This window comes from Ranitomeya variabilis, chromosome 4, assembly GCF_051348905.1.
Source record: "Ranitomeya variabilis isolate aRanVar5 chromosome 4, aRanVar5.hap1, whole genome shotgun sequence".
Lineage (NCBI taxonomy): Eukaryota > Metazoa > Chordata > Amphibia > Anura > Dendrobatidae > Ranitomeya > Ranitomeya variabilis.
In genome coordinates this window covers 150,114,979-150,139,175 of record NC_135235.1, presented here as the reverse complement: position 1 = coordinate 150,139,175, position 24,197 = coordinate 150,114,979, and the positions used below count along the sequence as shown (strand labels likewise).

Sequence of the window (24,197 nt, the reverse complement as noted above, 5' to 3'; positions counted from 1 at the left end):
TCAGTGTTTTAATGGTCGAAAAAACTTTGGCGCAACCTTGGCCTGGCCAAGGGTCAGAGAGTCCTATTACGCCCCCTCACTTGCATTATGAGCATTTCTACTTATCCTAAAGTGAGCGCTGCCTAAACTCAAGCCACAGCACACAGCATATAACTGTATAAGTAATTTAATGTGTGTTTTGTGAATGAAAGACTTCCTCTAACTAGTTAAACAGCGGCAAGCTCTGGTCGCTGCTGTTACAGGCAGATGGTGGCTCTGTATGGTGCACAGTCAGCTACTGAGCCTGTTCCATACATTGGAACCCAGCAAAGGTCGTACTATTACATACTATATTGGAAAGAAATTAAGACAGATATGACAAATAGGGAAACAGAGTGTTAACATTTTTATTCCCTGTCCAAAGAAGACTAGGCTGAGAAATTAAGTGAAATGTTTAATTTTTTTTATATATATAGTACAGAACTAAAGTAAAAATAAACAAGTAATGTACAAAGGGATTCAATACACCTGTGCTACAGTTGTGAAAAAAAGTGAACCTATGGGTTGTTTCTTGATTCCTTTATGAATTCTCTTTTAAAATGTGCTCTAATCTTTTTACAACTTATAATATAGAAAATCCTTTTATACATTGCCGTATTTTTACTGAACAAATTATTAAGTTCATTACGTATATTTAATACTTTATGGTAATGACAATCAAGTAGAGTTTGTAGTTCCAAAAAAATTGCAATTGTTAATATGACCACTGTTCTATAAAAATGCATATTTTTATCACATTTTCTTCATTACAACATTCTAATAACGTGCAAAATGAAGAAAAGTAATTATTAATTCTTATAAGGTAAGGGTTAAATGGCCAAAAGGAACATTCCTTTGGAAGATATTTCTCCTTCTTGTGTATATTGCGCTTCGGACAGAGAATATTGCCCAGAAAACACCTTACTTTCTGGATCACTGTAAGAATCAGATGAAGAACATCAACTCTGAAACAGTGATGACAGATTGATAAATTCCATTGCCTAGCAAACTGAGCAATGTTTTGGGGTCAGATTAAAACATTTAAAGGAAAGGTGGCACTAAAAAGGCATAATAAAGGGTAGTCCACAACTGGACAACACCTTCTTAAATGCAACAGTGCCTAATGTAAAATAAAAATAAAAATTATGATCACTTCCTAGACCGGCGCCATTCCAGCAACATCAGTGCTGATTCTGCCAGTGCTCACCTGACATTGTCATGTCAGGTGAACCCTGCAGCTTATCAGCAGCTGTTGATAAGCTTGATTGCTCTGGAAATGATACCAGTCCAAGAAGTGAAAATACATTTTTTTTATTACTTTATTTGGCTTACTTTAGTGTTTAAGCAGGTACTGTCCACTAGTGGACAACCCCTTTAACTCTTATATAAAATAAAGAAAATTATGGTTTAATGGGAGAAATGTCTCACTGTTCCTCACTAGGAGCCAGAATCCTACATAGATCTAATAGTGCTCTAGAATCCTTAAAGAGTAATTAGCTAACTAACAATCTGCAGCAATTCATGGCTTTGGCTGCAATGACTTTCCCATATGGAAATGGACCAAAGGTGTCGTTCATGAAGTTCAATACTGATGTTCTATTGTTTGCTAAATTATTCACATCCTTGCTTTACCAACAATGAACTCTATTGTTAAAGCCAATTGCTCAATAAAAATATGGCACTGTTAAATCCTGTCTATTAAGACTTTATGGCTTAGTCGACATTTTACATTTAATCGTGAAATCCAGATGTTCCCAAAGGTTTGCAAACTTTTTCTCACAACTGCTATGATATTACTTTGGGTGAACATATATATCAGAAGAAGGTGAATTTTTAAATCTTCATGATAAACAGCAGTGGATGATGGTTGGATATCTTCAGCTGTGGAGTTAATGGCTTTCCTGCTCTTGTATTAGCTATAGATCTTTAAGGATTTTGGCAGCACTTAAGACGAAATTACTAATACAGTGCATCCCCAGCCTGAAAGAAAGAGATAGAAATACATTTATCATAATGTTTAAGATCACTATCTCAATTTATTTTTATTATTCCACCAATGCTACTTAATTTTCCATCATCTGTTTTTGATGCTCTTCAGATAGTTAAAATTCCCTAATTAATCATGGCTGTTGAATGTACCTCTTAAAAAAGGTCTGTGGGACAAGGAATGAAGACTGTATTCATGTTTGTCTACCCTAGGGCAGAAATATAACAAACTACTGGCTCACAGAGGTGGCACATTGTGCAAGGGTCGGGGGAAAAGTGGATAGCAATTCTATCTATTTAGTGGTTTGGTACTAAAACGAGTGCTCGCTACTTGTATATTGAACAATAGAGCAAGATGTGCCAATGATGATATTGTTGACTATATCACTAACATTATAATATTGGATATTTAATATTAAAGTAATACTTAGATCAGTACCAAGTTTGGCAATTAAGTTTTATTTACTCACAGTGACAACAATGTTTTCACCAGATCCAGTTTTCTATGGCCACTGGATGGGACTCCTGTATGAGTCTTGCTTCAAAGATGACATCAAACTAGCAAGGCTAAGCACAAGAGGAGTCAGGATGCCATCAGAAAGGAGAAATTTCACAGCCCTCCCATCCAGTGGCCCAGGAATACTGATCAGGTACTGCAAATTGATTTGATCATTGGTAGTTGACATATTAGCTGTTGTGAGGAAGTCACCAGTGTCATAGGTAGGTGTCGTTGTTTGTTCTCCCCAGGATGCGCACAGAGGCATAGTGAGGCCGTGAGGAGGAATTGCAGTTGGAGGTGTAGCTGTGATTGCAATGGTGAAGCAGTGACCAATATCACAGGTAGGGGTCACTGTGTGTTTTCCCCAGGTTGCGCATGGAGGCATATGAAGGCCATAGGAGTGCAGGTCAGTCATGGGTGTAGCAGTGGCTGCAATGCAGACTAGAAATAATAAAAGTCAGTGTTAGTCTTGGACATGCTAATGTCCAAGGCAGATGTAGGGGAAACCTGCTCTGGGATGTTGTGTTGTGAAACAGACTGCAGGATGGTAGTCCTGCAGTCATTTCATTCCAGGCCCAGGTTTTCCATGTGGCTGGAGCCACAGGTTTCTTTGTTAAAAGCCCTGCAGTAAAGGGTTTGGGTGTGTCAGGGCCAGTGTCAGTTTTGGTGTAGGTGAGAGCACAGAGAAGCTGCAGAGCTCTGCAGAGCTTTATCTGTATGAAGACACAGGACAGAGTGGAGCCAATAGGCCTGGCATCCACAGCATTCACAGCAGTGCTGCCGTCCACGGTAACTGGTCTCAGAGGTGGACTGTCTTGTGCCCGGAGGTGAACCAGAGGTAGACCGTCCTGTGTCCGAATGAGGTCTGGCGTGTGTAACAACTGCAAACAGGAAGGATATCGAGGACTGTGTATGGCTGTAAGAGACATTAACATGGTGGTACAATCACCCATGGCTACTGGTCAAAGGGAAGGCCAGTTTAGTGACTGTAAATGGAAGGATGCCTTGCAATATGTAGTGCGGTGAAATGGACACTAATGCTATGCACTGAGATTATATGCACTTGTGTGAACTGGGACATTTAATGCTGTGAATAAACACATTAAAGGAGTTTTGTGTTTGAACTTTGTGGGTCGCTGCCTCCTCACTGCATAAGTGTGCTATTGTTGCACTACACTGTCCACTTTCAATTAGCTACTGACAAAATAATTAAAGGATGCCACTGAATAAATGCAATGGGGGAATTCCTATCTATTATAAGGCTCTGAAAGGTATGCCATAAGAAGGAATCCCATAGAAGTGTTCATGCTATTTTCCCAAGAAGGCAGAAAAGGTTGTGTCTGCTCTACTCTAAATAAATTGGATGGAAAATGTGTATCATGCTTTATTATATGTCATAGTATAACAGTATTGTAGTAAACCCAATAGAGCATCATATGACACCAAATATTGCATGCTATACCAGATGCATTCTATGAAGCAGCATGGAAATCCGTTTGCCATCATACAACCTGTGTGCGATAATGCTGAGGCCTTATAGGGGTTGCCCGCGTTATTTTCACAAACGTGTTGTGTGGACATGATTTTGTGTCACTTACAAGCAGTTGAAGACTGAAGAAACAAATAATCTCCCCACAACATTTATTAAAATTGAGATAAAGAGATAAAGTGGTCAAACCCTTTAAGTTCTGAGTTTCCAAGTTGCTTCTTGTCCGGTCTGTCTAAAATGGATACATTATAGCAATGTAAACTTTCACTGCATAATGTTATACTCTTGTTTATTTACTTTGTTTATTTAAACTTTATTTATTTAATAGTAAATTTAGTTTTTTCCCTCTAGGGTAGACCAGGCCAAACTGGGGCCCACAGGCCAAATGCAGACCTCGGGCTGTTCCTATACAGTCCGTGGATTGGGACAGCATGAGGGCTAAAGGCGCTGGAAGTTGTGGCCCACAGGTTGCTCTCTCCACTTCTGTCCATCATCTTTATTCCCCCGGTATCTGCATTTCGGTCAAAACAATGATGAAGAAGGGAGCAATTGGCTCTATCTCACACCATTAAGTAGGTGCGTCTGAACGTCTCAATGTAACAGGCGTGACAATGTCATTATTTTGAGCCTGCTTTGGAGCCTTGGTGTGCAGTGCAAAGACCAGAGTAGTCCGCTGGGGGAACAGGGGTGAGGTGAGTAGTGTTTTGTTTTTCATTCACTTGTGGGGGAGTGTATGGGACAATCATTTTGTGTTTGGGACTCTGGGGGATCATAATGGGTATTGGCCATGATAATGTGTTTGGAGGCAGTGGGAGTTAATATTGTAGTGGTCACCAGTCTGTTCTTGTGGGCTGTGGTAGACATAAAAATGTGCCGGAGACTATGGGGGATCATACTGTGAGAGTCATCAATCTGTATATAGGGAGCTGTTTGGGTGTAAAAAGTCTGTGTGTTGAATCATACTTTTTGGGGGCCTGTACAGGCCATCACACTGTGTAGGTAGTTGTGGGGGTCATCATTCTGTGTTGGGGGCTGTTGAAGTTTATACCCTAGGGAAGACGGTCATACTGTGTGGACAATCATACTTTGTGGAGGACATCATACTGTGTCTGGTATCATACATTTTGGGGTTTATGGGGGCTCATAAAGTGAACCATCATACTATGTTGGGGGGCTTTAGGGGCATCGCACCATGTAGGACGCTGAAAGGTTTAGTATACTTTGAGTGTAGCTGTGGGGACATCATACTGTGTGTGTTGAGGGAGCTGTTATTCATTGTACAAGGGCAAAATAACAAGACCAGTATAATTTACTATTTTCTATAAACTATTTAAACATCCATAAATTATATGGTTGATCTTCTCAATAATAAATACTAAAATTGATATTAATATAAAGTAATAGTAATATGTTAATTTTGAACAGAATTAAGTTCAACGCAGTAGTTGGGCCTTCCACAACAGTCACGGTCTCTCATGTGGCATCTAGGGGAAGTTAATTGTCAACCCTTGGTCTAGGGGATGTGAAGCAATGATTGCTTGTTTGCTACTATAATACTTCAGAATATATAGGATTTAAAGCATTATTCCCTGCTTGTGTTATACTACTACATATGAGGAGGACATGCTTGAGAACAGTATGGATTGAAAGAGTGAGGAGACAGAATTAGGGGAAATGTGGGAGGTAGCACTATAGAGATTGAGTAGTGTGGGGTGCAGTATAGAGAGGGGGCAGCATTGAAGGACAGTGTAAAAACACAACAAGGAGGAGACAGTATACAGGGGAAGAGTGTGTACGGAGGGGACACACTAGAGACTGGGCAGTATTGGGGGTCACAGTGTGAGAGGACAGAGTGAAGAGAGAGCCCAGCAGGTAAAGGGGGCAGCATTGTGGGGTATACTAAAAATAGGGAAAGTGAAGCTGTTATAAAGGTGGACAGTGTGGAGGTTAAAGCTAATAAGGGCAGACAGAGGTAGTTAAAGTTCATAAGAGGGACAGTGTGAGAGTCATATTTTGTGCATGGAGTACAGTGAGACGCAATTATTTAATCAGGAGCAATAAAAAAGAACAGAGAAGATGGAAGTCTGCAGAAATGAGCTGTGGATGTCCAAAGTTTTTGTTGTATCTGGACAAGATGGAGAAGATATCAGAATCACTCCAATCAGAGAAGATATCACTTGTAACGTGCTTGGATGCAAGCTCTGCTTGCTAGTTCCAGCGGTCGACACATGACCACTCATATGCGATCTCATACGTCCGGTTATGTTCCAACTAGGTTGCCTCCCTGCTTCTCTCAATAAAGCAGGCCACAATAGTCTTTCACTGAACATTAAGAGAATTATGAAGACTATCTAGTCGGCACGTGACTGTAAGTATGCATATTGCATATGAGTGGTCACATGACAACTACTCAAACCTCTTAAATTGTGTATAGGAAACAACGCCAAACTAACTTTTTGCCCTAGGTGCCGGATAACTCAGATTTGTCTCTGCTTATATGAATGTATACGCGATTTGATTTGAGTATTGGGGGGGCAGACTCCCTTTAATGATTATTAAATCACATCATATTGAGATGTACATAGCACTTTGTTTCTGAATCTCATAAATCTTGCTTGTGCTATTAGGTAACATGAATTTAGTAATAATTATTCACAGTATTTTCTTCAATTTTTAACTAGTAGATCATTTATTGTAAAATGTCTAAAGTTTTACATTGTTTATTTGTTATGTAAAGAGTTGTCATATTTAAACCATAAAACAGAATAGCACTTGCTATTTCAGCTGTCACATGTCTAATAAATGTCACCTCTCAGCAGTCAAAAGTGCATTCTGTTTTACGAGTTGATGACACATGCCCTGAGCTTCAACATGACTCAAAACTTGTAGATGAGCACTCCAGGTGGAAGGTTTTATGAACTGCATTCTATAGTTACATTTTTTGAGGATATAAAAAAACATTAACAACAATGACAACATCAAACATTTATATTGTTCTTTTCTCACCATGGATTCAAAGTGCAGTTGTGTATAGTTTTACTTTATAGGGAATCTGTCAGCAGGATGTCATGGACTTGACTTTGAAACAGCTACACGCACATATTAATAAAGTACAAAAAACTGTAGCATATAAACCACCAAAAGTTACATAATGATTAAAAAATGTAGTTTTAATGACAAGAAAATATATAATGAAAAACAATCAATCACAAATATCATAGAACAGTTGTCAAGACAGAGCTATCTGAATACGGCTACAGGTTTACCAGAGAAAGGTGTTACATCCCCGACATAGGAATTGGAGAAAGGTAACCACAGAGTAAAAAAAAAACTCTTTTAGGAAACTATAAATACATATAAAGTGACAGTGCAACAATTCAAGGGGTGGTGAGCTTGCTGCTACTGCATGAGTATAGTCATTTGGATGTCCCCAAGTTTATTTATGAGGTCAGTGACCACTCAATAGAAAACCCCATGCACTAGAGGAGCTAGTATTCCCATCATTAGCTCTTACCCATATCCATGTCCATGGATGTAAACACGTGCCTCTATGCACATTTCTCGTCGGCTTCCTCAGGGGGGTCTTGGCCCCCTGAGGAAGCCGACACAAAATGCGCATAGGGGCGCCTGTTTACCTCCATGGATATGGATATGGGTAAGAGCTAATGATGGGAATATTAGCTCCTCTAGTGCATGAGGTTTTCTATTGAGTGGTCACCGACCTTATAAATTGGGGATATCAAAATTACTATACTCATGTGGTAGCAGCGAGCTCACCACCCCTTAAAACATGAATTGTTGCAGTGTCACTTTTTATGTATTTATAGCTTCCTAAAAGAGTTTTTCTTGTGGTTAACTTTCTCCAATTCCTATGTTGGGGATGTAACACCTTTCTCTGGTAAACCTGTAGCCGTACTCAGAGAGCTCTGTCTTGACAACTGTTCTATGATATTTGTGATTGATTGTTTTTCATTATACACTCACTGGCCACTTTATTAGGTACACCTGTCCAACTTCTTGTTAACACTTAATTTCTAATCAGCCAATCACATGGCGGCAACTCAGTGCATTTAGGCATGTAGACATGGTCAAGACAATCTCCTGCAGTTCAAACCGAGCATCAGTATGGGGAAGAAAGGTGATTTGAGTGCCTTTGAACGTGGCATGGTTGTTGGTGCCAGAAGGGCTGGTCTGAGTATTTCAGAAACTGCTGATCTACTGGGATTTTCACGCACAACCATCTCTAGGGTTTACAGAGAATGGTCCGAAAAAGAAAAAAAATCCAGTGAGTGGCAGTTCTGTGGGTGGAAATGCCTTGTTGATGCCAGAGGTCAGAGGAGAATGGGCAGACTGGTTCGAGCTGATAGAAAGGCAACAGTGACTCAAATCGCCACCCGTTACAACCAAGGTAGGCCTAAGAGCATCTCTGAACGCACAGTGCGTCGAACTTTGAGGCAGATGGGCTACAGCAGCAGAAGACCACACTGGGTACCACTCCTTTCAGCTAAGAACAGGAAACTGAGGCTACAATTTGCACAAGCTCATCGAAATTGGACAGTAGAAGATTGGAAAAACGTTGCTTGGTCTGATGAGTCTCGATTTCTGCTGCGACATTCGGATGGTAGGGTCAGAATTTGGCGTAAACAACATGAAATCTTTGGGATGTGGTGGAACGGGAGATTCGCATCAGGGATGTGCAGCCGACAAATCTGCGGCAACTGTGTGATGCCATCATGTCAATATGGACCAAAATCTCTGAGGAATGCTTCCAGCACCTTGTTGAATCTATGCCACGAAGAATTGAGGCAGTTCTGAAGGCAAAAGGGGTCCAACCCGTTACTAGCATGGTGTACCTAATAAAGTGGCCAGTGAGTGTATATGCAGCGCCCCAGAGTCCTGGTCGTTGCAGTAATGTCGCTCTTCCACCAGGGGGAGTGATGTTACGTCTGATGGCACTAAAGGAGTTCACCTGACCAGGTATCACAGTCACACACTACACTTCACACTCCAGTCCACCAGGGGGAGCAAAGGTTCTATGTACTAGGCCACTCCTCACACACGGGTAAAACTGGTGGGTTGGAAGGGAAGTCAGTGAGAAGCTGCCTGGGTGAGACCCAGAGAAGACCTGTCAGGCAGACAGGGAGAGAAGGAGGAATATCTGAGCTGCAGACAGAGGTCCCTGTCAGGGGTGGGATCCCGACAGAGACAGAGCAAGAGATAGAGCGTTACGGAGCTGCGCCTGCACTACATTGTGGCAGCATCCTAAGAAAGGACACGAAGCAAAGTATATTGTGGAGAAGTGAGGAACAAGATCACAGCACAAGGAGATAACACCGGGAGGAGGGTCTGCCCCGAGATCGGCGGCCTCCTTCTGGCCAGAACACCGAGGGAGTAATTGGCTCTACGCATTACTTTGAACTACGGCAGGACATTTAATTCCAAGTTGGCTGCCCAACCTTAATACCTAATGAAGACAACGGAGGCAAATTGTGGGAGAGGGGTGTCTCTAGGGTCCCTATAAAATAGCTCCAGGCCTACCCCATCATATGGGTCGTCCTATCCATACCATCTGGGGTACGGAGAGTGAATATCAGAAACATACACGACAGTTGTGAGGACTATCCCGTGGTGCTCAGCAGGGAAGTACTACAACACACAGGCGGTAGTAGGAAGGCTACTGATTTCCACCTGCAAACGGAACTCTGGATGTGCCTTCGGACCATCCAGATTCAGCCAGCCCTAGTCTACAGTAAAAGGTAAAGAGACTGCAACCCTGTGTCCTCGTTATTTTCCGCGACTTACACCATCATCATCTACCTTACTGGGAAGCCCTGGGGACATACTTCACCTGTGGGAAGGTATACCATCTAGCTGCCATAACATCACCCCAGCGGACCCTCAGCAGCGTTGGTCATCCTGACCGAACACCACAGGTGGCGTCACGAACACTTGACAAACTACACCCTTTGATTGGGCACCCCTTAGCAGGGCCACGGACCGGGTCGGGCCACCATGACATCCCCAGAACCGAGACCGAGGGACCTGGTACCAAGTACCCCACTGCCCTGCGACTGGGGGCGCTCCATATACACTGCTCAAAAAAAGAAAGGGAATGCTAAAATCCCCCATGCTAGATATCACTGAATGAAATATTCCAGTTGTAAATCTTTATTCATTACATAGTGGAATGTGTTGAGAACAATAAAACTTAAAAATTATCAACGTAAATCACAACTAATATCCCACGGAGGTCTGGAATTGGAATGTTGCTCAAAATCAAAGTGGAAAATGAACTTACAGGCTGATCCAACTTCAGTGGAAATGCCTCAAGACAAGGAAATGATGTTCAGTAGTGTGTGTGGCCTCCACGTGCCTGTATGATCTCCCTACAATGCCTGGGCATGCGGCGGATGGTCTCCTGAGGGATCTCCTCCCAGACCTGGATGAAAGCATCTGTTAACTCCTGGACAATCTGTCGTGCAACGTGACGTTGGTGGATGGTGCGGGACATGATGTCCCAGATGTGTTCAATTGGATTCAGATCTGGGGAACTGGCGGCCAGTCCATAGCTTCAATGCCTTCATCTTGCAGGAACTGCTGACACACTCCAGCCACATGAGGTCTGGCATTGTCCTGCATTAGGAGGAACCCAGGGCCAACCGCACCATCATATGGTCTCACAAGGGGTCTGAGGATCTCATCTCAGTACCTAATGGCAGTCAGGCTACCTCTGGCGAGCACATGGAGGGCTGTGCGGCCCTCCAAACAAATGCCACCCCACACGATTACTGACCCACTGACAAACCGGTCATGCTGAAGGATGTTGAAGGAAGCAGATCGCTATCCTCTGCATCTCTAGACTCTGTCACGTCTGTCACATGTGCTCAGTGTGAACCTGCTTTCATCTGTGAAGAGCACTGGGCGACAGTGGCGAATTTGCCAATCCTGGTGTTCTGTGGCAAATGCCAAGCATCCTGCATGGTATTGGGCTGTGAGCACAACCCCCATCTGTGGACATCTGGCACTCACACCATCCTCATGGAGTCAGTTTCTAACCGTTTGTGCAGACACATGCACATTTGTGGCCTGCTGGAGGTCATTTTGCTGGGCTCTGGCAGTGCTCCTCCAGTTCCTCCATGCACAAAGTCTGAGGTAGTGGTCCTGTTGTTGGGTTGTTGCCCTCCATTGGCCCTCTCCACATCTCCTGGTGTACTTGCCTGTCTCCTGGTAGCGCCACCAACCTCTGGACACTACGCTGACAGACACAGTAAACCTTCCTGCCACAGTTCGCATTGATGTGCCATCCTGGATGAGCTGCACTACCTGAGACACTTGTGTGGGTTGTAGAGTTTGTCTCATACTACCACGAGTGTGGAAGCACAACCAACATACAAAAGTGACCAAAACATCAGCCAGAAAGCATTGGTACTGAGATGTGGTCTGTGGTCCCCACCTGCAGAATCACTCCTTTATTGAGTGTGTCTTGATAATTGCCAATAATTTCCATCTGTTGTCTATTCCATTTGCACAACAGCATGTGAAATTGATTGTCAAACAGTGTTACTTCCTAAGTGGACAGTTTGATTTCACAGAAGTTTGATATACTTGGAGTTATATTCTATTGTTTAAGTGTTCCCTTTATTTTTTCGAGCAGTGTATTTTCTTGCCATTAACTACATTTGTTAATCATTATGTAACACTTGGTGGTTTATATGCTCCAGTTTTTTTGTACTTTAATGCTATTGGGGAGCTCCACAGGGTTTAACCCTTAATAATCCGGGTTGTTTTTCCTAGGACTATTCATGACAATGGTATCTGTATCTGAGATTTTGTATTTGATGCACAAATTAATAGATTGGGGTATGAAATTCTTCTGACACATTCCTTTAAGACATTTCTGTCTTTACGCTGACATCAATTCACTTTTTTAAATTTCTTAACTTTTCTGGTTATTGAGGTTTTACAAATTAAAGGTTTATTCCCATCTTTATGGCTAGATTTTGTTAGATGCTGCTTACTGTATATAAAAAAACACTTTTATAATTAACAGCTTTTAAAATTTGCAGCCATTCTTTTGAGATATTAACGGTTTTCTTTTGTTTATAGCTCATTGCCTAGGAGACCGACCGCTGCTGATGTATAGTTTGTAAGCACTGTGTTTAAGCTTTCCAGGGATTAGGAGGCAAAAATCATCCTTCAGCAATCCTTGCCAGCTTCAAATCAGTTCTTACAAGCTTAATAAAAAGCTGTATAGCAGCAGTGGTCGGTCTCCAAGGCAATGATCTGTAAACAAGTGTTAATATCTCATGAACGGCTCAAAAATTTTAACAAGCTGTACATTGCAATCTTGCTTGCACTTTCTTATAATATCCATTTATGAAGATGGCACTAACCCTTTAATAGGCAGAGTTATTGTAAGAACTAATACATGTATCATAGTTGGTGGCACATGAAGTCCCCTATGGCTCAGGATAAAGGGGACACAGGCACTCTCTATATCACTGTGTGGTGCTCCATGCTGTATTGTACCTCTTACAAAGCCTGGCATGAGCACATACATAATTGAGTGCCACGAATTGCCACAAATGTTGATTATGTTTAGTGGCTTGTCAAAAAAAAGGGGTCTCTTGGGTACTTATTGTTACTTACCTGCTCGATGGCTTCTGTGGCCTCCAGTGCTGACTCGTCTGCACCAACCGCTTCTTCTGGGTGTGTAAAGTCCTCCTGTAATGTGAAAAATACTCAATCACACATAATCCTTATATATTAAAACTCTATAACCATTATAGATTGGGTTAGAAATATATATAGGGGAAGCAGATGTAATCAATTATGACCCCTAAATAAGGTCTAAATGAGGGACCCCCACCACATGACATCTATATGCCCAAATAATCACATTCATTGTCGTGATCCAAAGTCCACATGTGATTTGTTGTACCTTGTTTTCTATCTTTGTGGTATAACTTCTGCCCTTCAAGGACATCATTCAGGAAAATGATGAATGACCATTAATACAGTTTGATTCCACCAATTCCTCAAATATTTCAGTTTATCGACATATAAGTGACATATGGGTCCAGGAATTAAGGGCACTCATCTACACTCATGTGGCCAACAATCACATTGCAATGACCTACAGGTTCGTAAATCGAAGCCATTGCAAAGCTTTTTTTTCACCTGGAGCAAACTGCCCCAGACTTGTATCCTAATTACCCTGGCTAAGACAAACGGGATGGACGCCCAGTGACAATGACACATGCCCCATAGCCCCTGCCTAAATGAAATGAAATACTGTATGATTAGAGTAATGAGATGGCTGAAGACCATTCTGACCTGAAGAAAGGATTTGAGGAACGGAGAATGTCACAGCTGTCACTATTTTTGGCTAGTACATTGTAGGTGGTAGTTGCATAGATCGAAAGTTAATAGGGGTTGGAAATATGTAGGTAAAACACAATATATTGCAGATATTATGAAATGTCACTATAGAATTACTATTATGTGATGAGCAGAGTCATCATTACCATAGCTCCTTTATTATGTGTGGCATGCTGCTGATTACAGGTTGTCTTTATACTTTACCTATTCATCATATAGCTCTTTCATTCTCTACACCCATTTCATCATAAAGCTGCACCTTCACATTATTGGGCTAAGCTTCCCTCCCGTACCTGTTTTTCCAGAACAGACTAGTTTAGCTGAAACTTGACGCTCCCATGAACAGATAATAGGGATGGAACAGGGAGTTATCCCACAGGATTTCATCACTATCTATCATACGATCTTGTGTCAGCATGACAAATTTCACTTTATTCCACCTTAAAATATATCAAAATTACATGTTTGAAAAGAGCTCAAACATTTTTTTCCACAGTTTCTTGTGAATTTTCGTAGAATCTATGCTATGTGTCATAAAGCTTATTCCATATATCTGATGTGTATCTTGAGCTTTATGTGTGCAATGGATCTGAACAGACTGATGTGGAAATTTCCCTAACCAGGTCAAGGTCTAAGCCTCTAATCCAGGTTATGGACACTAAAGCACCAGCTAAACACATAATAAGTAGCCATAAAGAACCGCGCTCCATGGTGAGAACATGTAAAACCTATATTCTCTGTGCAGAAAATCCATATTATTGATGTCACAGAGGAAAATACGGATCCATATTTCACTGGAATCTAAATTAAATTAGTATTTCATACAGCACTGACTTCCAGGAGAATAATGAAGATCTACATTTTCAGATCTACAGCATATTTCTCGACTCCTTAAATCTCTATGGCCAGAATATGGACCTGTTTCTCTCCATATGCTACAAAAAATAGGTATTTATTGGATACTTCAACCAGGTTACATTGGTATGAAGTCCAAAACCTGATAAAGTTTTATTACTAATTACTTAAGATGATCACTTGCATCTCATAGACGCAGTTTGGTGTAAACATGCCTTATGCACAATAGTATGGTCTTTCTGGAAGAAATCATTGGCCTAGTTCAAGGGTTGGCGATGATTTTTTTGCTTAGAGTGCTGAAAAAATACAGTCGTGCCATGCATAGAAAGTCATATAACACAAACTATTGGGGTAAATACGTGTTGTGATATGGGGACGGCTGTCTACTTGTGTCATGGTAGACCATTATAATTTAGCTCCTAAATGTAGGAAAGGTTGGACTCACTGCCATTCATGGTGCCAGGCACTGACCTTATACTCTTTACCAGCCCACTTGTTCAATATATACGTTGGCATTCTCCTCCTTAAAGTATTTGGTTAATATGCACCCTATGTGCCAGCTTGGTATTATATTCACAAAGGATGCCATTCTAGCTATTACTGCCACCTTCAGCTGGCCAAAAGCTGCAGGTTAAAACTCGAAAATTGTGATTCCAATGGTCACCTACAGCTGAGTTTCAGCCACTTCAACAGTCGGACCGTGTGGTTATTAAGGCCACACAATCCCTCTGTCACTGCAGACAGGGTATTACGGTATTATGTGGTCACCACTCAGTGTGCCCGGCAAACCTAAGCCAAGCACTGGCTGCGGCAAACATGCTATGGGTTACTGATCCTGGTCTGGGTGAAGCATTGAGAGGTGTAACCATAGTTGGAGCAGACTGTAGCTGCCTGACCTTGGAGCCAGTGGTAGCATGAAAGGTCCATATTCGCATGAATGAAGCTAGTACTATAAATAATCTCGCATCTTTGGGGGCACTGCCACAGACTTAGCATAGGGCCTAATAGCTTTGGGTTGTACCACCATAGGTAGTGATGTTGTTGATTCCTAATATTAGAGAGCAATGGATGTAGGAGCTTAGAAGATAGTAACACAGTTTATCAACCTGAATGTCTGCAGTTTTGGTTTCAAGGAACAGGACAGATTTATAAAATGTTATTAAAATGGTTACCCATGTTCTTAAAATTGATGGCCTATCCTTAGGCTAAGCCTGAAATATTAGATGTATGGGGTTCTGACTCACAGCAACCTTGCCGATCAGCTCTTTGAGGGGATCCTCTTCATTGTTTCCAGTGGTATGCGCTACACAATGGCATAGGCGTACATTTAGTAGGTGCTGGGATTTGTGCTGTACAGCTTTATTCCATTCACTTTGTCTAATATTGATGGCCATTCCTAAGCATAAGCTATCTGCTATAAAACTATGGATGGCACCTTTAAGAAAATGTACATATGCTCCCAACTAATCTCATGGGAGCAAATCCAGTAAGGACTGAAACTGATTACATCCTACTGATAGATCCCCTCAGCAGGTCCTCACAACTAATCAGAATCCCCCTTATGAGACCCATCAGGCTTATTCCTGCTAGCAAGTCTATAGAAGCACTCATTTAAAGGGGGTTCTCTAGTGACATATTTTATATAATAATAATTTTATTTATATAGCGCCAACATATTCCGCAGCGCTTTACAACTTATAGAGGGGACTTATACAGACAATAGACATTACAGCATAACAGAAATCACAGTTCAAAACAGATACCAGTAGGAATGAGGGCCCTGCTCGCAAGCTTACAATCTATGAATATTTTCTTAAACCTAACACAAATCTCTACATGGTAATGGCTGAGGTGTATTTTTATCTACAGGAACTGTTGACAATACATTTGGGCCACACATTGGGGCTTCCATCTAAAGCCCTGAAAACGGGATTTGTCTGGAACCCCCCACAGGCCCATTCACAGTAATGAGGCAGATGGCGTCACTTTGTGCTCTGCCTGGCCTCCATTTCAGCCATGAAGAAAACCCTCGTGGTTAGTAAGCGTCTGAATGCTGTATTTGCTGTGCACAATCCTCCCATTACCTGTAAATTGTTACTGAATCCATATTTTCACAGAAATGCTGACTGCTCCACTAATCTTTGCTCTGTATTTTTTTTTGTGTGTTAAGTCCTGAGACAGAATGGTATATTTCACGTCCATTTACTACTACTACATGACTTGTCTGTACAAGTCCCCTCTAAAATGTAAAGTGCTGCATAATATGTTGGCGCTATAGAAATATAATTATTATTACTACGGTACATGGTACTGAGTCTCTGACTAGTGCTACAACACTGCCCTCTAGCTGCCAAACAAGGTCTCGGCAGCATTTTGCTTTTTCTCCCTTTGTAATAGGGATTTTCATCTTTAGTAAGTGATTAATTGTCAATAGCTTCAGTTATATTTAATATGTATTGGTAAAGTAGTCATTTTATTTTACCAAATCTTACTGTTGGCTTACCAATTCACCTAACAATAAATGAGCCATCTACAATAATTACGTATACGGCTACATGGATACATTTCCCTACTTCCCTGACCAAGCTACCAAGATGTAGATTTCAGAGCCAAGATGAGGCAATGAAAACTCTGCCTAAAAGCTAGTGCTTTTATGCATTCAGGAATATAAAATAGGGGCCACCCGGACTGTGCGCCTTAAATGCTCCTGTCAGAGATTGATAGTGTTATTCAAAGGGTTAACAGCACTGTGCAGAGTTCTGCTCCCTGCGCTGGCTGTGTAATCTATGTATAATAGAGGGGGACCAGAGCGCCCAATGTCAGGAAAAATTTAATACAACATTGGTATTTTCGTGTGGGGTGGGGGACCCTTTAGGACCCTGTAGAAATCCGACCTTGGTGTGACAACAACCTCTGCTCCTTCTGCAGCTATTCCCCTGTGTAGAGATTTATATTGATCCCTTCTTCATCATTCCGTATAGATCCTCTGCTTTATCATTTACGTTTTAACCTCCAGTGCTCAGCTCTACAGAACACATCACCTTTTTTACAACGCCGGCTGAAGTTACAATGTTTTCTGCTCCTTCTACAGTCTTTGCTGCCACTTGGTTTGCCCCGGTGACTACTGTTCCTCCCACCACGCTGGCTTGTTCTTTGGTCTTCTCAGCAACTAAAAATGACAACAAAAGAAATGAGGAGTAAATATTTGCACAGTCGCTTCCTTCACCACAGCAGGACCTTTCCCTGACTACAGTGTTTTAGCTATCGATAATTTCCCTAACTTTATTGCTAATGAAGTCACGAAAAACATTATCTATAAATAGTTTACAAGAGATATCAGACCTGACATTTACTTAGGAGTGAAATGTCCAATAGTATATTGTGTTAACTCTACTATGCAGGACAAGTAACCGAGGGGGAAGCTGCAGAGTCACTGTGCCCCCCACAAATTAGGCCAACTAGTCTGCTTATGTAGCATTTGATATGGCTTCTGTCTTTGCTCTACAGTCTATATCACATGCACTTATTTATGTCAGTGCTATTTGGCTGGATTAGCACAAATATTACCCCAATACATCAAAGTAAAAAAGAATGCACCCATTCATGCCAATTGTCAACGGAAGTCTCCTTATCTCTGATGATGCTTGAAAAAAGACATGCAATTTGCTTAAATTAGATGGCCCATTTCTGGGAAACCTTGCACCCTTGTATTATATTGATATACGTCCCCTTGAAATCGGGTTCACTTCTTTCCAATCTCCCCTGACCACACCACATCCTCCCCCAGGATAACTCACGCCCTTCCTAATTTACGCTCACATTACTAAAGCAGTTTTGTGTTAAAATACAGTATGGTTTTGTGTTTGCAGCTTCCATGAAGACTTATGTCTCCTTGGTAAAGGACTACATATATTTAGTAGCTTAGCTAAGAAGTGAATGGAATAATGCATGATTGATGGATCAGGCTGCATAATAGTATATGTGTTTTCTGTGATCACGGCAATTCATTAGTCCGCATAGGAGCTGCAGTCACAAAATGGGCAGAAAATGTTTCTTTTTTTATTGTAGATGAATTAGCGTGGTACATACTGTATAGTTGCAAAGGTGGAAATATCCTTTTTGACCACATTGAAAGCCTGATATCCAGTAGAAGAGACGTGTAACAAACACTAGATCCATATGAGTGATAATGTGACCTACCTGTATTGACACTCTGCACCACACCCTCCTTAGTTTTGGCGCCTATGAAACAAAATTGAGATAATGTATCACATAATTACGCAAGGCATTTGGAAAATAGTTTTTTAATTGAAGACAAGAGCACAATTTCCCAAGGACATGGGACATACCGTCACTTTATGTAATTGGGGTTCTTTATCTATATTTGGCTCTTTTACTCTTCTCATGTGGAATATACATAATTTTTTCACTAAATGAATGTAAATGTTTAAAATTACTTTCACCAAATGGAGCACATGCTTCTCATCTTTTCTCACCGAGTAGTCTGATTTTGAGGGTTCGGGTCATTGTTTCTTCACTTACCTGTTGTCCATTGCTATAATGAAGATCTGAATAAGGACTCTTGTACTGTACGTGACCATCTTAAGACACCATGCAGCCTCTACGTCACGTAGAATGGAGATAGGGTGTATGTCATATTCTGGACTTGGGACTGCTGCACCTAATCACTGATCGCTTTGCTCATGCATTGGACACCGCTGCTGCAAGTGATTGGCTGCAGCAGTCACATAACCGTCTGGCTGGAATAGGAAGTAGGGAGACCTGTGGGGCGACCCAGGCAGCGTTTGAAGACAAAGAGTGAGGGATCAGTAATACTTGTTATTACTTTTATGCATTTTATAGCACGTGGGACAGTCTCTGAAATTTTCAGGGGTGGGCCGAACTTTAATGAAGTGCAGGTATATAGTGATCCTCCATAGATTACATAATTATCATGTCCTCTAGTTGTAAATATTGCAGGAATATCTCAAAATTATGCAATTAAAGTAATATAGTGGTTATATTATATAGTTATTTCATGTAGTGGTGTCACCTAGTTGATAATTAAAGGGATTGTCTGGTGTATTTTTTTTTTAAATATCCTATAAGGGAAATTGTAATCTAAAGGGTTGCTCCTGTGCTTTTATATGGGTAACCTGTGCAAAGGATACTCAGATAGAGGGAGCACCAACGCTCGACTGCCCCACTGATCAGCTCTTATCAGTGGCTGGATGTTAGGAGTTGACAAATTAAACAGCACAGCTCCATCAACTGTGCAGTGGCTGCAGTTGGGTACTGCACATCTGTTCCTATTCAAATGAATGGATCGGCAGTACTTGGTCACGGCCACTACACTGATGATGGAGCTGTGCTAACTCCCCACTGCTAATATCCGGCCTCTGACAGCACCAAGAACAGCTTATCGATGGGAGTGTCGGGTCTCGGAACCCACCAATCTTACACTGATGGCCTACATTGTGGACCCTGTGTCCATCAAAACAAAAGTGTAGAGTAACCCTTTCAAAGTATTGTACAATATTGAAAAAGGGTCATTTTTTTACAAACAAGGAGCCACGTGATGAATATGCCACTGAATTGCAATACTAGACTTGTACCATGGACAATGTAGCACAGTTCTGAACAGAAAAGGTTCACAAGTAAGAATAGTGTCTATTGGCCAAAGCATGGATTAGCTGCAAACATTTTCACTCAAACTGAAGGACTCAGCTTGATCAGATATTAAATGGACAGATCAATAATTTCCATAGGATTTGTGTAATGCTCCTCTTTCCCTCTAGTGACTTTGTAGGGAAACCAAACGCTTGTCACCAGATATCACACAGATAAGAGCTGATCTCTGAGGGTCCCAGCAGTGGAGCACCCTCTATTCAGGCTATCCATGGAGGATCCTAACAAAAACACTTTGTACAGACAACCATTACATAATTTCTGGACTAGTGGATGCCTGACTATCAGATGAAGGACTTTTTCAGTGATGAAATGCAATGTTTTATTCATATTGTTTGAGTAGCTGGAATAATTTCCCTCGATCGATGCTTTGTCTCTCCCTGCGGTACACTCAGTACCGTAATATCGGCCATATATTATAAATCACCCCATGACTGCCTAATTGTAGCATCAGCTCATGGCACAGGTGGAACATTACTTGGAATATTAGCACGTACGTGCCCTCATCTCGTACTACCTTACTTTCCCAGAGTAATGAGGTTTCCTGTGGGTGTGGAGATAATTGGCTTGAACAGGGCATGGTAGCCGCACCCAAATCTCTGCAGATTCACTGGTGAATGGACACTGAGACGCCAGAGCTGACGGGTTTCATCTTGCAGCAATGTGTCATGAGCATTCAGATAGATTGATTCTGGCTTCTATGACGAAACTACATTAGCACAATGAGGTTACAGAACCAGATTCCCTTTTATCACTGAAATGTTCGTTTTGATGTTTATGTGTATTTATGGATTAGGCTCTGACAATATTGACTTGCTCGGAGATTGTTATTCCATATGCTGCTTTATCCATTAGGCACGGGCTACATATACTACCATTTGTAGGCGTCTAATGCTCCAAATACACCAACAAAAAGGATCCGATGCTGTAACACAATGCACCCAATCCTTCTCTCCTCCAACATCATCTTTCAAAGAGAGTCAGAAGAAGCCTATACACCTGAGATGGTCTGATGAGTAGCCCAGAAATCAATGGCTTAGGTCTGACTTTAATCTAATGTGCATGAGGATCTTTAAGTCTACTGAAGAGATGGATGAACAAATGGGTGGTGAGTCGGGGATACACTAATGTTATGTCAAATATATTAATGATTATTCTGTAATTCACAATATTAAATATATTGATGAACTTTCTCTCAGAATTATTTACATAGCATTGGATTTACTATAAAGAACTGATATCATCCCCATTGGTAAATGCAATGTGCCAAAATCTGAGTATGACGCTAAAGGCCCAATGAGTCAGCTCTTCTTGTACTACCATAGTGAGCCACAAGGGGCATTGTGATGACATTGATGATGATGATGCAGCTATTTCGGTCCCTGTTCCAGGAGTTTAGCATTAAGCCTCAATCCACAATACTCCAATGAGCAGATCATTTGTCATTTTTCAGCTTTTCTTACATATGAATTATGATTTTATAAAAAAAAAATAATTTATAAAAGTATTAACAGGGATAGTATGACATAGATCATACATAGGTAGATGAATAGATATAGACATACGACATGCTCTGCATTCTTAGACTATTCTGAAGCATACTTTGCATTGCTAATAAACATATTAATATACAAAAAAAAGCACATGTCCAATAATAATAACATCTCGGCAATATATTTGCCGCACCCAGCTCAACCCTCCTCAGACATTGATTCATCTGCCACACCTAGTAACCCTGCAAATCACTGTAAGTCCTGAGATCTGTCAGATGTTGTCAAAACACAGGCAGCACAATGCAGAATATTCCTATAAAGTGACTTTCTCCGGTTTTTTCACATCTACCATTCTTCTACCTAGCTACTGCAAATCCCACTGCTCGTATAGTGCCAACGTAATGCCAATTATCCACAAACTTCATGACACAGGCTAATGAGATGTAAGACAGAATTAGATGTACGAGCTGACATTACAATTTTTTCACCGTAAACTCATAACATTCACACTTGTGAGAAGGTTTTGCAATTGGAGGGAGAAACTGGGCAGCTAATTTGTAGCCAGAGATCAGCACTTTGGACAGTTCACACATGGATGAATACTGGGCCCCTTTTTGTTTATCTGATAGGAGCCATAAAGCGAACCCCATAATGAGAGGAAACCTAATAAAGTTCCCCGGGAGCCTGCAGTCATTTCATGATGGGGCGGTAGGATCAGAGGGCACATTTGTTTCCATTGTAAATCTCAGGAAATACATAGCATTTCTTATTCATTCACAGCTAGCCTTTTTTTCACCAGTTGTATTATATTTACTGCCCTAGCCCTGTATTCAGGGTATCCTGGCAAGAAAGACCCCCAACAGCCACCAGGGCACATGTCCAACCAAACCTCTTCTAGCCACACTCCTGCTGTTTAGCTTTGTCACTGTTATATACATTAACCACTAAATATCCAAATATGTCTTACCATCTCTCTCTCTATATATATATATTTATATATATATATACATATGTGTGTGTGTGTATAAATATATAGACAATATAGACATGTGTATGTATATTTATATATACATATATAGATAGATATGTATGTGTGCATATATAAATAAATATATATATATATATATATATATATATATATATATGTAGATATGTATATATATAGGTGTAGTATCAAAAAAAGAAAAGCAGCACAAAATAATAGAAAAGAGTGGACTTTATTGCCTGAACGGCGTGGCAACGTTTCGGATACAAAATCCTTTTTTTGCATCCGAAACGTTGCCACGCCGCTCAGGCAATAAAGTCCACTTTTTTCTATTATTTTGTGCTGCTTTTCTTTTTTTGATACTACTACTACTGGAGGCTATTGGACTGCTGGTTGGGAAAGCTCTGCACTTTATTGAAGTATTACTGGATGCTGTCCCAATTTTTTCCTTATATATAGGTGTATATATGAATATAGAAACATACATATATATGTATAAATATCTATATATATATGAATATGTACAGTATATACATATATATGTGTATATATATATATAACTGCATTATCATATGAAAGGGGCAGACTGAATGCTGCTACATCACTATCCCATGCATCTCATTGTATAGAGATAGTTTTATGATGTTGTCCTCTTAGTCTGTTGTCATTTATTAAATTTGATGAATTAAAATATTTAAAAAAATCCCAGAAAACATTCATTTAATAAATGCTCAGTAGAGCCAATGCTACAGCGATCATTTTGCTGTAATGTGCCAGTACTTTAGTAACTAATGGGTTGGGCAGGGCTGTGTGACTGTTAAAGTCAAGGTCATTAGTGTGAGACTTGCAGGAACACAGCATATCCTTACTGGTCGTCACTCACCTACATACATGACCCCCTCTTTGGTCTTCTCTGCAGCCTCTGTCACACCCTGCTTGGTCTTCTCTGCAGCAGCCACCACACCTTCCTTAGCCATGGAAAAGCCTTTCTTGAAGACATCCATGCTGCCTTTATAAATCTAGCAAAGTTGGAGAGACCCCTTAGCCTGACCTGAGTCCTACTTGAGATGTGCCGGTCTTCAGTCCAACGGTGGCAGTGGGATAGTTTTAAGATTTTTCCCCAGCTTCTTATCAAAGTGCTGCACTGCAGTCTGACCAATGACCGGGACTATCCAGCTCTAAAATATTAATAATGCCAGAGTTAGGTGGGACAGGGGGCTAGGGAGGAGGAGCTGGAGGATGGAGAAGGATGGGGAGGAGGGAGAGACACATGCGAAGGACCACTGGATCCTTGCCAGCTACTTCCAGGCTGGAGAATTGCTGGGCTGCAGTATGCTGCACTCCTTCAAGGACAAGCTGCAGGGCAGATGCTGTGCAAGCAAGATCTGCGCTTTCTAGATGGAATCTGTGTGTACGGGGAGACTAAAGGGCTTTTTAACCCTTTCCAAAAGGAATTAGAAATAGATTTCAATATTCAAATCTTTAAAATGGTATAGATAGGCTGAAAAGAGTGGGGAAAAAGCAAAAGATTGGCTGAAACTACTGATAAGTAAAATATATCATACCGATGATAATAATAGGAAACATCAGGAACGTATATGGGTTACAGGCTGATGCTACACGTGTGAGCCAAAGCTATATCCGCCCCACCGCACTGTGTGAGCAGTAATGTATAGCAGTGTCAGCAGCGTCTTCCACACGCCTGTATAGGAGATGCACACGCTGGATCAGAGCCTCACATCAGGGGCATTTTGCTGCAGAGTGATGTCACGTTTCCATGCTGGGAGAGCAGATCTTCCCTGT

At 41.2% G+C, this 24,197-nt stretch overlaps 1 protein-coding gene across 2 annotated transcripts; it reads right to left on the bottom strand.

Annotated features, from left to right (window-relative positions):
* Positions 1-368: 368 nt before the first annotated feature.
* Positions 369-24,197, bottom strand: SNCG (synuclein gamma). 2 transcript variants are annotated; one of them, XR_013214543.1, is made up of 7 exons: positions 23,960-24,197; positions 23,278-23,572; positions 18,429-18,470; positions 17,270-17,397; positions 12,642-12,716; positions 1,226-1,998; positions 369-983 (listed from the first exon to the last, which is right to left on the bottom strand). XR_013214543.1 is itself a non-coding variant. In XM_077259327.1 (5 exons), the coding sequence occupies exons 1-5, from the start codon at positions 23,396-23,398 to the stop codon at positions 1,978-1,980; spliced, it is 387 nt and encodes a 128-aa protein (XP_077115442.1). In that variant the 5' UTR covers positions 23,399-23,551; the 3' UTR covers positions 369-1,977. The 2 variants fall into 2 exon arrangements, 1 of the variants encoding a protein (XP_077115442.1); XM_077259327.1 differs by lacking the exon at positions 23,960-24,197 and having other exon boundaries at positions 369-1,998; positions 23,278-23,551.

Bases quoted from the DNA above. Each gene is read 5' to 3' on its own strand.
- SNCG (XM_077259327.1), bottom strand. From the start codon at position 23,398: ATGGATGTCTTCAAGAAAGGCTTTTCCATGGCTAAGGAAGGTGTGGTG. The intron at 18,471-23,277 runs GTGAGTGACGAC...TTTGTTTCATAG, and splicing joins AGAGGGGGTCATGTATGTAG to GCGCCAAAACTAAGGAGGGT. The intron at 1,999-12,641 runs GTAAGTAACAAT...TCTTTCTTTCAG, and splicing joins CCACAGAAGCCATCGAGCAG to GCTGGGGATGCACTGTATTA.